Raw genomic sequence first — 12,310 nt, forward strand, 5'->3', positions numbered from 1 at the left:
GGAGCAGGGAGGTGCAGGGGGCCAGGGGCTTCTGCCATTGCCGGCGGTGGTGCTGTGACCACTGGGTGAGGGGCTGAGACTTGGCCGAATGGTGGCTGAAGGAAGCCTGGCCGGGGGCTGAGGCTCTCCCTGCCCCGAGCTGTTTGGGCTGACGAAGCCAGAGCTGCCCAGACTCGGCCGCAGCAGGAGGCAGGGCCCCGGCCCCGGTCGAGGAATTGTGCTCAGCTCTGGCCCCGCATCCCCAGCCCGCAGCTCCCCACGGCAGGGACCCAGCAGAGACCAGAGCGGCACATCCCAGCTGGTGTTTATTCTGTGGATCTGGGGGTTTCCCCATCGCACCGGGACGAAGACAGCAGAAAAACCTCAGTCAGAAGAACGCCAGTGCTAGGGAGACGCAGCGCAAAACCCAGGCGCAGAGGGGCCAGGGGTGCCGCTGCGGTGCCCTCGCCACCCCCTGCTGCCCCACGAAGGACGGGTGCCACGACCACGGCCAGCAGAGCTGCCGGCAGCCTCCAGCACGCCTCCGGCCCTGCAGGGACACGGCCCGGCCCCCCCGGAGCACGGGGCAGCCGGGCTCCCACCCCCAAGGCACAGGTGCCCGTCCCACACGTGCAGCTCGGGGGACCCAGCCCCACTCAGCCCCTCTCCTGGAGGGGTAGCGGCCGGATCCAGAGCACCCCGTGTGTCCACCAGCACCGGTTAAAACAGCTCCGTGTCCTCAGCATCGCTCCAGCCCCTGCGGTCTCTCCTTGCACCCGCGGAGCTGCTGGCCACGCTGATGGCAGAGGGGAGCCCCCAGCCTCCAAGTCCGGTGGGACGGGTACGCGGCGGCTCTCAGAGCACGGACAGGTCGTGGCAGGACTTGGAGCGGACTTTGAGGGCCACCTTGCTGCTGTTCCTGGCCACCAGCCTGTCGAGGAAGCGCCGGGCCCTCTTGGTGAGGCTCTCCTTGCGCTTGTGGACAGACGCGGGGTGCGCGCCGGCCTCCTTGCCCTCGCGGCGCAGGCGCAGCTGCCGCACCACCCCCTCGAAGAGCTCAGCCACGTTGTGCTGCAGGGCCGCCGACGTCTCGATGAACTTGCAGTCGAACATCATGGCGCAGGCACGGCCCTCTGCAAGGGGAGGGCAGGGAGGGGGCACGGCCCCGCTGGCACCCCCTGGTCCGGGGACGCAGCAGAAGCCGTGGCACGGGACATGGGGACGGGACAAGGGGACAGAGACGGGACACGGGGACGGAGACGGGACACGGGGACGGAGACGCTCACCTTCAACGGAGACCTCGCGGCACCGCACCAGGTCGGATTTGTTCCCCACCAGGATGATGGGGATGTCCTCGGCCTGCCGCATGCTGCGCAGCTGGATGCGCAGCTCCGAGGCGCTCTCAAAGCTGCCGTGGTCCGTGATGGAGTAGACGATGACATACGCGTTCCCCACCTGCAGGCAGTGGCTGCGGTGCCAACTCTCCTCACCCTGCCACCGCATGGGGAAGGGGATGTCACCGCGCTGCGGGGGCCAGTGGCATCCCCAACCGCTCTGGGGGGGGCCAGCAAGGCACCCCGGCACAGATGGGACCTGCCAGCGCACCTCAACAGCCCCCGCATCATGGGCAGCGGATGTGTGGCCCCGTTACTAAAACGGCTTAAAAGCTCCTGGCTTTTGGGGTGGTTCAGTTTCCTCCTCTATCAGCAAGAAATTGGGGCCGTGGGCTCAGCTTGGCTCAGGGGGCTGAGGCTGCACCTCCTGGAGCTGCTTTCGGCCGCGCAATGCCAGTGTCATGGGCACAGCGCTGCGAGCCCCGCACTGGTCCTGGCTGGGCAAGCTGGGATTGAGCAACAGCGGAAATAAAACGGCTGATCTCAGGGCGCTGTGGGGCTGGGCACCTCCGGACGGCGCAGGCATCCACGGAAAACGCAGCCCCAGCCCACGGGGGTGCCGTGCCTGCGCGCAGCCTGGGTGCTGGCTCCCTCCCTGCTCCCGGGGACCGATCCTGACTCCCGTGGAAGCCCACGGCCCCGGGGTGGCCCCCGGGGAGGAGGGCACGGGGGCGCTGGGAGGAGGCAGCGACGCTGCGCTGGGACTGCTGGCAGGGAGAAGCCTGCGCTGCGCGGGGCAGAGGGAACGCCCCGTGCCAGGCTCTCGGGGCCGCGGCTCTGCCTGCTAAGCACGTGCCCTGGCTGGCAGCGCCGCCTCACGTGGATTTGCCCGGTCGGCTCCTTCAGCCCCGCTTCCAAACCGTTCCCTCGCATTTCACAGCGGGCGGGCACTGCGCTCCCTCCCGCAGCCCCTTCCTCCCCCCCCCGAGGGACCCGCACGGCTCCTGCCACGCTCGGCTGCTCCTGCGCTCACGGTGCCTCGCCACGGGAGCCCCCGGAGAGGGGCGAGGATGTGCTGGGCACCCTCCCAGGCCTGGGCACAGCAGGCAGAGGCAGTTAGAGGCTGTCGCTTTGGCCAGGGGGCTGACCTCAGGCTTCAACCTTCCCAGACCGAGGGGTGCCCCCATCGGGGGTCCCTCGATCCCAGCAATTTGCTTTTATGGCTGCTGACTGGGGACCCTGAGCCCCATCCTGCCCGCTGGGCTTGTCCCGCTCTGCGAGCCCTGGACGCAGCCAGAAGGGCCTCAGGGAGACCTTTGCAGAGCCCAGAGGCCCCGAAGCAGCAGCTGTACGCGCACGGCGTCCCCCACACCCATCCCAGCCCCCCCAGTCCTCCCAGCAGCAGGGGCTCGTGTGGTTCCCAGCCCCGGGGAAGCGGCCCCAGCCCCGCGTACCCGCCGCTCCGGCTCCCAGGCGTCTATCACCAGCAGCGTGGTCTCCTCGCCATCCACGGACAGCGTGCGCTCGTACGCCACTTCTGCAAGACACCGGGAGAGCCGGGTCGGTGCAGAACTCCCCGGGCAGCCGAGACCCGGCGCTGGCCCCTGACCCCGCCGGGCTCCTCCGGGCCTCGCGCGAGGCTCCCTCCGAGCACGGGGAGCAGCCGCCTCCCCTCCTCCCGGCCCCGTGGCGGGCGACCCCGCTGCAGAGGGTCCCCCCCGCCACGCCGTGGGGCACCCACCTCCGTGCTGCTCCAGCAGGTCCCGCTCCTGGACGCCGGCGAAGGCGTTGGCCAGGCTGGTTTTGCCCACGCCGGGGTCTCCCAGCAGCACCACGCGGTACTGGGGCTCCCAGCAGCCCGACGAGGCCGAGGACTCGGAGGACCAGCTGCCCCGGGGGGCCGCAGCCCTGCCGCCCGGCTCCGACGACGAGTGGCCGAGCTGGGGGTGCCCGGGCTCGGTCCGTGGCGTGGCACCCGGTGCCCCGGGCCGCGGCAGAGGGGTGCTGGCCCTCCTCCGCAGCGGGCTCTTGCTCCCGCGCTGCGTGTTCAGGGTCATCGGCGGCACGGGGGGCAGCGGGGTCGGGAGAGGGAGCCCCGAGGGGTCCCCGGCTCCCTGCGGTCCCCGGTAGCCCCTCTGCTCCGCCGGAGCCCCCCGGCCGTGCAGCCCCGAGGTCACGGGCGCGGCGGGCGCGGCGGCCTCGCCGGTCCCGGTCTCCTGTCCCGGTCCGGTCCCAACTTTCCCCGGGCCGGGCTGACCTCCGCCGAGCTCCCGGGCACCGCCGCCCGGCCCCGGAGCGGCGAGGCTTTAAAGACCGGGAGGTGGAGCCCCCGCCGCGGCCGGTCCCACCCCTGCCCGACCCCCCCCTCCCCCCCCGCCGCCCGCCCCGGCCCCCGCCGCCCGCACCCCCGGGGCTCTGCCCGGTCCCCGAGGCCCCCGCGGGGCTCCCGGTGCCGGGGCTCGGCGAGGTGCCCCCGGCCGCCTCCCCTCGGTCCCCGGGGAGCAGCGGGGGGAAAAGCGGCACCGGGGCTGCCCGGGAGCCCCGTCCCGTCCCGTCCCGTCCCGTGCCCGCCGTCGCGGCCCGGGGGCTCCGCCACGCTCCGGTCCCGCCCGGAGCAGGACCCCCCCCCCCGCGCCCCCGAGCCCCCCGCCCGGTCCCCTCCCGGCTCCATCTCGCGGCGGCCCGGGGCAGCGCACGGCCCCGCCGCTTCGCCAAGTAAGGAGCGAGCCGAGCCCGGTCCTGCCCCGGTGCCTGCCCCCCGGAGCGGGGCCGAGCCCTGCCGGGGGCTGCGGAGGCTCCGCTGCCCCTGTTTGGCAGCCGCGGCAGCGCCGTCACCCCCAGCCGGTAACGGACGGGGCCAGAGGCGTGTTTCGAACGGGGCAGCGCGGGGGGGCTGTTTTTATTTGAACCTGAGGCAGGCCCCGGCACCCGCACCGGCGGTGTTTTGGCTCCGTGCTGGGGCCCCGGGCTGCTCTGCACCGGGATGTGCCCACCTCGGAGCACCCCAGGGCACCCCTCACGGTCACAGCACCGCGATGGAGAGACCCCATCTGACTTCGTCTGCAGCCCCTTAGGTGCTGCCCCGACGGCACAGGGGGGATCCTGTCGTGCTGGGGTGTGAGGAGGGCCGGGGAGGTCTCCTGGGAAGCCGTCACCACGGGGCTTGCACCTTCCAAACGGCTGCAGCCCGATGGTCACAGCCGTGAGGTCAGGAACGCTGCAGCTCCTTTCCTGCACCTTGTAACCGGGGGTCCTCGCTGAGCGGGGCTGGGGTGAAGAAGCGCTGCTGGGGAAGGCTGTGCCTGGCAAGGGGCCTGCGAGCGTTAGGGGAGCGGCGCCTCCTCCGCAGGGATGCTGAGGACCACCTCGGCGTCCGGTGCGCACCTGAGCAGAGAGAGGAGAGAGATGAGGCGCGAAGGAAAGAGCAGGAATCAGCGGCCGTGCTCCGACCGGCGTACAGGAGCCCGGCGCGAGGAGGGGAAGAAGCTCCTGTGCGGCCGGGCCGAGAGGCGGGTGACTCCTCCGATGCTCTGCGCAGCCTGCCCGGAGCTCAGAGGCTTCCTGCGCGCCCTGCAATGGCCCCAGTGTTCGAGGGCTGGAGGTGGCTGGCAGGGACGCCTGCCTGGCGTTAGCTGCACCACCCCTGCCCCGTGTCCCTGGGGCCCAGGAGTGGTGTCAGTGGTGAGGGACCAGGTACTCGTTTGGGGACACAGCAGGACACAGCAGGCAGCTGGGGGAGCAGCGGACAAAAGCCCTTCAGCACGAGGTGAGGGTTCCGGTGCTCAGCCCCTGCTCAGCGCAAACCAGAGCGCGGCTCGGCTTCCCAGCAAACGCCAGCCAGATCTCACCCTTGGGACTCGGAGAAAGAACGGAATTAGCTGCCCCTCATTGTCAGTCCCGAACGACAAACAGAAGCAGAGAAAGCCCATCAGGCAGCCAGGCACATCTGCTTTCTCGCAGAGAAAGGACAAACACAGCAAGCTGGGCTCGCTCAGAGGTGCGCTCAGCAGCCTGCGTCAGCCCGGGACAAACTGTGCGTCCGGAGCGACTCCAATGCAGGGCTCAGAGCTGCTGGTGAAATCCACCCGGGGGGCCCTTGAGAAAGGAGTTTTAAAGAGGGAGAACAGAAATGCAGATACACGCGGGCATGCAGGGGCCTCGCAGCTCCTCCGTGCTTCACAGGTGCCGTGCACGGGGAGCCCAAGGAGGGCCAGCAACAATCCCGCGCTGCTGCGCGCCCTCGTGCTTCCAAGCTGAGTGCAGCGTACGCCTGGTTCTGCTTTCAAGAAGCCAAGGCAACGTCTGGAACCAGAGGGTTAACTGGAAAAATGAACGGCTGGTGAAGTCGTGTGAAAAGTTGCAGGGAGGTCAGTGGGAATCGGCGGGGAGATGGCGGCGAGGGCTCTGGCACAGCCTCCTGCCTGTCAGGGCGGGTAAGCACCAAATGCCTGACTTGTGATGTTACAGAAACTTTCCACTTGGGCCTTCCTGCTATTTTTAACTCCTCTCCCAGCCACCCTCAGTAACCCCAGCCCCACCAGCTGTCGAGGCTAATTAATTCCCCTTTTTATCATTCTTTTATCGGAAAAAATTAAGTTGCGCTAATCCATCACGCAGCCACTCGCCTCCCCCACAGTCTCCTGACACGTTCCAGGCTTTCCTCCTGCTTCGGATCACGCCTCCGCAGCGCTGCAGCCCTACCTGGCTTGCTGTTAAAACCCCCTGGCAGCCCAGCACGGGAGATCCAGCCCCTTCTGCCGTTTGCAGCACCGCCGGTTTGCTGGGTGAGCAGCTGCTCACGCAGGGGACTGTATTTTCACGCCATGGGAATAACCCTGTGTGCGTGTGTGAAGTGCGGAGGGCTGAGGGCTGGCCCACACCTGCAGCAGCAGGACCTGCTGGAAAGGAAAGCCTCCGTTAACTGACATCTGTGGGCCGTGAATAACTTGTATATAGGCAGCTGCAGCAAGTAAACGTGCATGTGCACGCAGTTCTGCACACAGCTGTGGGTTTCGGGCTACACCGCACTCCAGATTTAAACATATCTGACCAACTTTTTTGTAGGTTTGTTCCCCTGGTCAGCGGACAGCTCAGGAAGCGGAGGCACCTCAGCAGCTCCAAAGCGTTTGTGTTCTGGGCAGGCGCCCTCTGCCAGGGGCCTGCCGCTCGGTGGGGCGGGCTCCCCGCCGTGGGTACGGTGGAAAATAACTCGTCACAGCAGGCTGCTGGTATGCCTCAGCCTACAGACTTGGCCAGTGTGTCCCCTGTCCCTGGAGAGGAGAGCCCAGCGTTCCCGTGAGCGAGCTGGCAGGGCCTTCTCCCCATCGATGCGCGCTGAGGATTCTCCTTGTGCTCCATACCGACGTCCGGTACGAGCACTGCGCGCTGGGAAGCGGGAGCGGGGATTCACCGCAACCTCTGCCCTGGGAGTCATTAGCTACCGACGAGCTTGGGCAGGGAAAGAGTGGTAGAAAGTTTTGCCTTTTTGCTGCCAACCGATTCCTCTGAGACATTTTTTTTACATATTAGGGAACTGGCTGCCCATCTTTGTTCTCGCCGAGCGCTCGTGCCGTTTCACACAAGCAGCAAAGCAGCTCGAGACGGGTAGGACCTGCCCGGACAAGGATGCTCCACAGGAGCCTGGCCACCTCCCCTCAGTTTGGTTTCCCAGCCAGCGAGGGAAAAGAACAATAAAGTAAGACTCATCGTAGTCACAAGGGCCTTGAAAAGCCCTGCTGCTCCTGCCTCTTCCTGCAGTCAATAATTATCCCCATTTACAGGACGGACAAAAGGAAGCCCAGAAGAGAGACGTGACGTGACCGGGGCTGACAGCACGCTGCTGTTACAGAGGCTAGTTCCCAGCTGCACTTAGGCAAGACCAGGAGACCTGGCAGCCATCTTCCGAGGCAGGACCCCTGTCAGCTGCGAGTTTCTGTCCTGGACTGCGTGTAGGTTTGACGGTGAGATCTGCGGCAGTGCTTGGGCTGAGGTTATTAGCGCTCAGTTCCACAGACTCCTGCAGGTCAAGGCCGTAGAGAACGGCCTGTGCATGCCCACTGACCAGCCTTACTTACTTTGGTCTGCGGAGAAAAACATCAGCAAAGATCACCTCTCTCGGGTCTCTTGCACGCTGGCGGAGCGTCTGGATGCTTCTTTGCAGCTCGCTGATCTCCTCTTCCAGGTCCTTAATGACCTGAATGAATTACATTTCTAAGCGTCCTTCATTTTGCAACAGAAGCAGTGATTAAAATTTTTGCAACCAGCAGAGCTCGAAACCATCCCTCATACAAGAAAGCCCCGAACAGGACACACTGAGGGCGAGCAGTCCAGCAGGCGTTTCAGGAAGCTAACAGCTCAGCCCCAGTGGAAGCAGAAAGCAACATACGCCACCAAGATGCACAAAACCCTCACTAAAGGCAAGGGCTGCGGGTGGCTGGCTCTGCTTCACCGTGGTGGTTCTTCCCGCGCCCACTCACCTCTCTGTGCCTTGTTATTTCACATCGAAGAACGTGGTTGTTTATGACCAGCTGCTTCAGGCCATCTTGGTGCAGCAACACCTCCTGTGTGGGGGGAGAGAAGAAAACCACAGTAACTGCCAGCGTGAGACCCTGCCGCCGTCAGATGCCAACCCTGGTCACGTCTAGGTGCATCACTCTTCACGGAAATAATTCCTGCTTGGATAAGGTGTTGGTTCCAGCTCATCCCATTGGGCTGATGATAGAACAAGACAGAGGAACTCAATAAATCAAGTCCAGTTTCCCCGAGAAGGCTTATTAATATTGCTTGGGTTACTTATTGCACCCGTGCTTACAGATTCACCTGTAAAATTTTCTGCAGACTGAGAGCAGCCCCTGCTCTGTCGTGCTGCGCACGGTTTAGTTTCCTCATGAATTTACAAACATACGTGCGTTGCCTCAGCAGTGTCACAGCCGAGCAGCTAAGTGCCTACCTAAATAATGTAATAAAGCAGGGAGCATAACAGCAGGGTGAACGCTGGGTCACAGCGCACTCACCTCCACGCAGCGAGCTCTCAGGAGCGAGTCTGAGAACATTTTGTCACATCAGACTAGAGCAGCAACGCAGAAGTGCTTCTCGTGCACCCTTCCAGCTTGTCAGGCAGCTCCCGTTTGTCAGCCAGCGGGAGCAGCGATGCTCTGTTATTCTCTGTTATTCTTCGTGTGCTGACTGCACGCTGCTGTTGCCAGTGGGCAAGAAGCCCCCGCCTTGTCCACAGCTCCCACAAACTGACCTCCCCTGCCGAGACGTCACAGTAATTCCGCGTACCTCCACGACTTTCTGCAACAGCTCCTCTCGTTCTAGCTGCGCTTTCTCTTCCAGTTCCTCCAGGACAGCCTTCCCCATTTCTTCTGTCTTGTCTATCTCATCCTGAGGGTGGCAGGAGGCAGCGCACAGAAACAGCAGGAGCATTAAGCAAGGCAAACATCGCGTTCCTTCCTCCCCTGCCCTCTCCAGCCTCCCGAGCAATGCGGCAGGGAAGGAGAGGTCTCAGCACCTGCTGCTGCTCCTTCAGGTTCTGGATGTCGGACAGCAGGAGGACAATCCGGAGAGCCTGTCTGGGATAATGCACGTCCGTGTAGGTCCGCAGGACGCCAAGCTCGTCCTGGAGAACCTGTACTTTTGATGTGGCTTCGTCCAGCTGCTGCTGTAGCTCTGAGGGAAAGTCAAAGCAGAAAACGTCAGCCCAGGGCTTCCAGAACTTCACTTCTTAACCGAGCCGACGAGCCTGTCCTGCGTTTGGCTGAGCACACCATGTGGGAAGTGATGTGGATTACAGATCACCACGTGAGCAGCGGGAATGGCCACCCCAAATCTGACCACCTTGACCAGAACCTGCCCGGAATGGTGCCAACAGCTGCCAGGGAGGAGACTCTTCCCAGCCTCTTAGACACAGGCTGACGGGCGTCACGGGGTTCTGCCCCTCCTGACAGGAGGATTATCCCCATGCAGGAAAGGGGATTAATTTCAGAAATGGAATAGTTTGGTATTTATGTCATTGACAAAATGCCTTTGACCTACCACGATGGAAAGCAAAGGTAACGCGGTTATATAGGCCATATTTCACTGTAACGACAGCAACTCACTTCCCAGATTCTTTTCCATTGTTTTTTCCATTTCCTGGAGCTCTGCCCTCGCCGTGTCCAGTCTGTTCTGACTGAAGGTCTGTGTCATCGCCTGGACCACCTGCACAGAGAGAAATCCAGTCACTGATCAGTCTACAGAGCTCTGAAACGTCCCCCTGCAGCATCCCTGATGTTCCTCTCATGCTACTGCTTCTATTAGCAGCACAGATGAGTCCATTGCTGTGGCTGGTGCCAGCTCCTGCACGGGAGCTGCTCGTGGGAATGTCTCGGTGCTTCCAGGAGCCAACTTCCCCACGGAGGGATGTATTTGGGCTGTTACAGGGGTGGCTACTGATGCGTGGGACAGTAGCCAGTCAAGAAACCCTCGTGGCTTTAAAACACAGGCACAAAACAAGAGCACCTTGTGGGCGTCTGAGAGCTCCCCCAGGACCGGCGATGCTGCAGTGACGCTCGTTGCAGTGGAAGTGCCCACGCGGCGCCTGGCCATTCCCGAGCACTGACAGGAACAGTGGGAAGTTTTGTGTTCCGCTGGACCGGGCCTGCTAGCCAACCCTAAAACCTCACCTGGAATTGTTCGTACTGCTGCAGCAGGTCTCTGGCTTGCTTGGCAGTGCTGGCATCGGTGTGCTGGATGTCCTCCATCAGCCGGCAGTTGGCCTCTGCCAGGTGGGCGCTGCGCTGCTTCAGCTCCTCTATGGCATTTATCTTCTGCTTGGTCAGATCCTACAGCAATTTGTGGATTAAAGGGTTGCAGATTCCATCAGTCCCACCCGCCTCAAGTGTTCTCACCATCATCTGTCGTTCCCAGGACGTTCCTGCCCCATGGTAACAGCACCAACAAGGCCCTGACCGTCCCAGCACCACGTACCAAGCCTCGGTCTCACTGCCAAGGCACTGAGTTCCCCCCCACAGCACAGTCCTGCTCCCACACGCCTCCCCACCAGCTGCGTGATCGCTTGTAACCGTCTTTTGCCTACTAAAAACCTGCGGTCACGTCCTCCACCTCAGCCTTCCCTTTGCTAGAATAAGAAACCCTGACGTTGACAGTCTTTTCTAACGGGTCACGTTTCCTAAATCTCATCCCTCCTACTGCCACAGTCTGGGCTCTCTCTTGGTTTCTCGTCAGTTTTCTTAATAGGCAACATCAAGGTTACATTTCACCAGCACTGAGCAGAGCAGCATAATTACCTCTAGTTTATTAATAAATAAACATGTGCCATTTTGCAAGAGTGACTCAGACTGCTAGAATTTCCTCCATAAAGGCAACCTGGGTAACTGTATGGATTTGCTACCTCCATCCAGGCACCTGCTATTTGCTGCATGTACCGTGGTAATTTTGATCTCTTCCAACATTTTCGCTAATTCAGCCTCCTTGAGCGCCAACTTCCTCTCAGTAAAACTTCTGTATTTCTCTTGGGACGACGATGTCTTCGAAGGCAAGGGTGTTTTTTTACTCAACATAAATTTAACTGGTGAAACAAAAAATAAAAAAAGCCCTGTACTTATTTCACAGTCCAGTTTCGATGCTTTCCATCTACCCTCTCCTGTTACGTGTTGCTGAGGGAAACATGAAGAACAACTGAGAGAACTGAATTCAAACCTTCTGCAGCCCCAGCACGAGCAGCGTGCAGTTACAGCCCAGGCGCAGAACCTACGAAGCCTTCCCTGCTCTTTTCTAGCTCTCCCTCTTTATTCTCAGCCACTTTTTTTGTGGCTCCCAGCAGCAAGCACCGAGTTCACGCAGCAGTGGCGCCGGGGGGCAGTGAACCAGGGGAATCTCTCCCAACCTGGCTTCTTCTTCTCCCCTTCCTTCTCGTCCTCGGTGGGGATCGGTGGCAGGGTCAGCTCGTGGGCCGCAGCTCTCCTCTCCTCCGGTTTCGCCCTGCGCCGTTTGCTGCGCCCCTGAGCTCGGCGTAAGGGAAAAGACTGGGGGTGAGGGCAGGTTTGGGGGCAGGGAGCTCTCCAGCCCGACCCACACCGCTCCCATCTCCGGTTCCTCCCGGGCTCTGAGGTTTCCTTTAATGCCCTTTCCAACACCTCTGAGGGCACATTTGGGAGATGTCACGGTAACGGCCGCAGCGCCACAGCCCCGGCACCGGGCACCGGGCAGGGACACGTACCGCTCCCCTCAGCTCCCCCGGGACCAGGCCCCTCGTGTCCATCCCGGGACGGGACACGCGTGCCCCCAGCATGGAGGCCGGGCCCCGCGGGAGGCTCCGTGCCCCGCACCGGGAGCCCTGCACCGGGAGCCCCTCTCCCGTAAACGGGCCGGCTCTACGGTGCCAGCAGGCGGGGTACCGAGGCCGGGCAGCGCCCAGGCACACGGAGCGGGGCCGGTTTCACCGGGCCGGGGCAGCGGCTCCCCCCGCGGGGCGCCCCCCGCCCCCCGTGCCCGGTGCCCGGTGCCCAGCGCTCGCCCCCGGGCCAGGCCTCGGGGCTCGGGGCCGGGCCTAGGCCGCGCTCGGGCCCTGTCGCCACGGCAACTGCGGGCGGAGCCGCAGCCAATGGGATCGCGCCCTGCGGTGCGCCCGCGCCGAGGCGGCAGCCAATGGGCGCGGCCCCCGGCGGGCAGCCCGCGGTCTCCAGGGCAACAGGGCCGCGGAGCCCTGCCATTGGTGCGCGCGGCCCCGCCCCGCCCCGCCCCCGGAACGGGACCGGAACCGGGACCGGGACCGGGACCGGCCCGGGGCGGGGGGAGGAACCGGGCCGGGCCGGGCCGGGCCCCACCGGGCCTGGACGGGCCCCACCAGGCCGGGGCCCGCTGGGCCTGGCTGTGAGGGGCCGCCCCCGTGCCCCCCCTGCGGCCCGGTCCCGGTTCGGTGCCGGGTCCCGTCCCCTCCGCCGCCCCCACCGGAGGGAGGCGGCCCCGGGCCCGAGCCAGGCCCGTTGCCCTCA

The 12,310-nt window shown here is 63.8% G+C and overlaps 2 protein-coding genes across 6 annotated transcripts; both read right to left on the reverse strand.

Moving 5' to 3' along the window:
• Nucleotides 1-287: 287 nt before the first annotated feature.
• On the reverse strand, nucleotides 288-3,607 carry REM1 (RRAD and GEM like GTPase 1). The gene is made up of 4 exons (XM_083801375.1): nucleotides 3,055-3,607; nucleotides 2,768-2,850; nucleotides 1,266-1,470; nucleotides 288-1,112 (listed from the first exon to the last, which is right to left on the reverse strand). Exons 1-4 carry the CDS (start codon nucleotides 3,368-3,370, stop codon nucleotides 835-837), a joined length of 882 nt encoding a protein of 293 aa, XP_083657501.1. The 5' UTR covers nucleotides 3,371-3,607; the 3' UTR covers nucleotides 288-834.
• Nucleotides 3,608-4,498: 891 nt separating this feature from the next.
• LOC310882512 (uncharacterized protein C20orf96) lies at nucleotides 4,499-11,907 on the reverse strand. 5 transcript variants are annotated; one of them, XR_014572994.1, is made up of 11 exons: nucleotides 11,536-11,907; nucleotides 11,203-11,317; nucleotides 10,742-10,884; nucleotides 9,980-10,138; nucleotides 9,416-9,515; nucleotides 8,827-8,984; nucleotides 8,598-8,699; nucleotides 7,790-7,873; nucleotides 7,388-7,506; nucleotides 6,015-6,211; nucleotides 4,609-4,697 (listed from the first exon to the last, which is right to left on the reverse strand). XR_014572994.1 is itself a non-coding variant. In XM_083801374.1 (10 exons), the coding sequence occupies exons 1-10, from the start codon at nucleotides 11,605-11,607 to the stop codon at nucleotides 4,637-4,639; spliced, it is 1,113 nt and encodes a 370-aa protein (XP_083657500.1). In that variant the 5' UTR covers nucleotides 11,608-11,904; the 3' UTR covers nucleotides 4,499-4,636. The 5 variants fall into 5 exon arrangements, 3 of the variants coding, with proteins under 3 accessions (XP_083657500.1, XP_083657499.1, XP_083657498.1); XM_083801374.1 differs by lacking the exon at nucleotides 6,015-6,211 and having other exon boundaries at nucleotides 4,499-4,697; nucleotides 11,536-11,904; XR_014572995.1 differs by lacking the exon at nucleotides 4,609-4,697 and having other exon boundaries at nucleotides 4,947-6,211; nucleotides 6,364-7,506; nucleotides 11,536-11,905.
• Between the last annotated feature and the right edge of the window lie 403 nt (nucleotides 11,908-12,310).

This window comes from Anser anser (genome assembly GCF_964211835.1).
Source record: "Anser anser genome assembly, chromosome: 16".
Lineage (NCBI taxonomy): Eukaryota > Metazoa > Chordata > Aves > Anseriformes > Anatidae > Anser > Anser anser.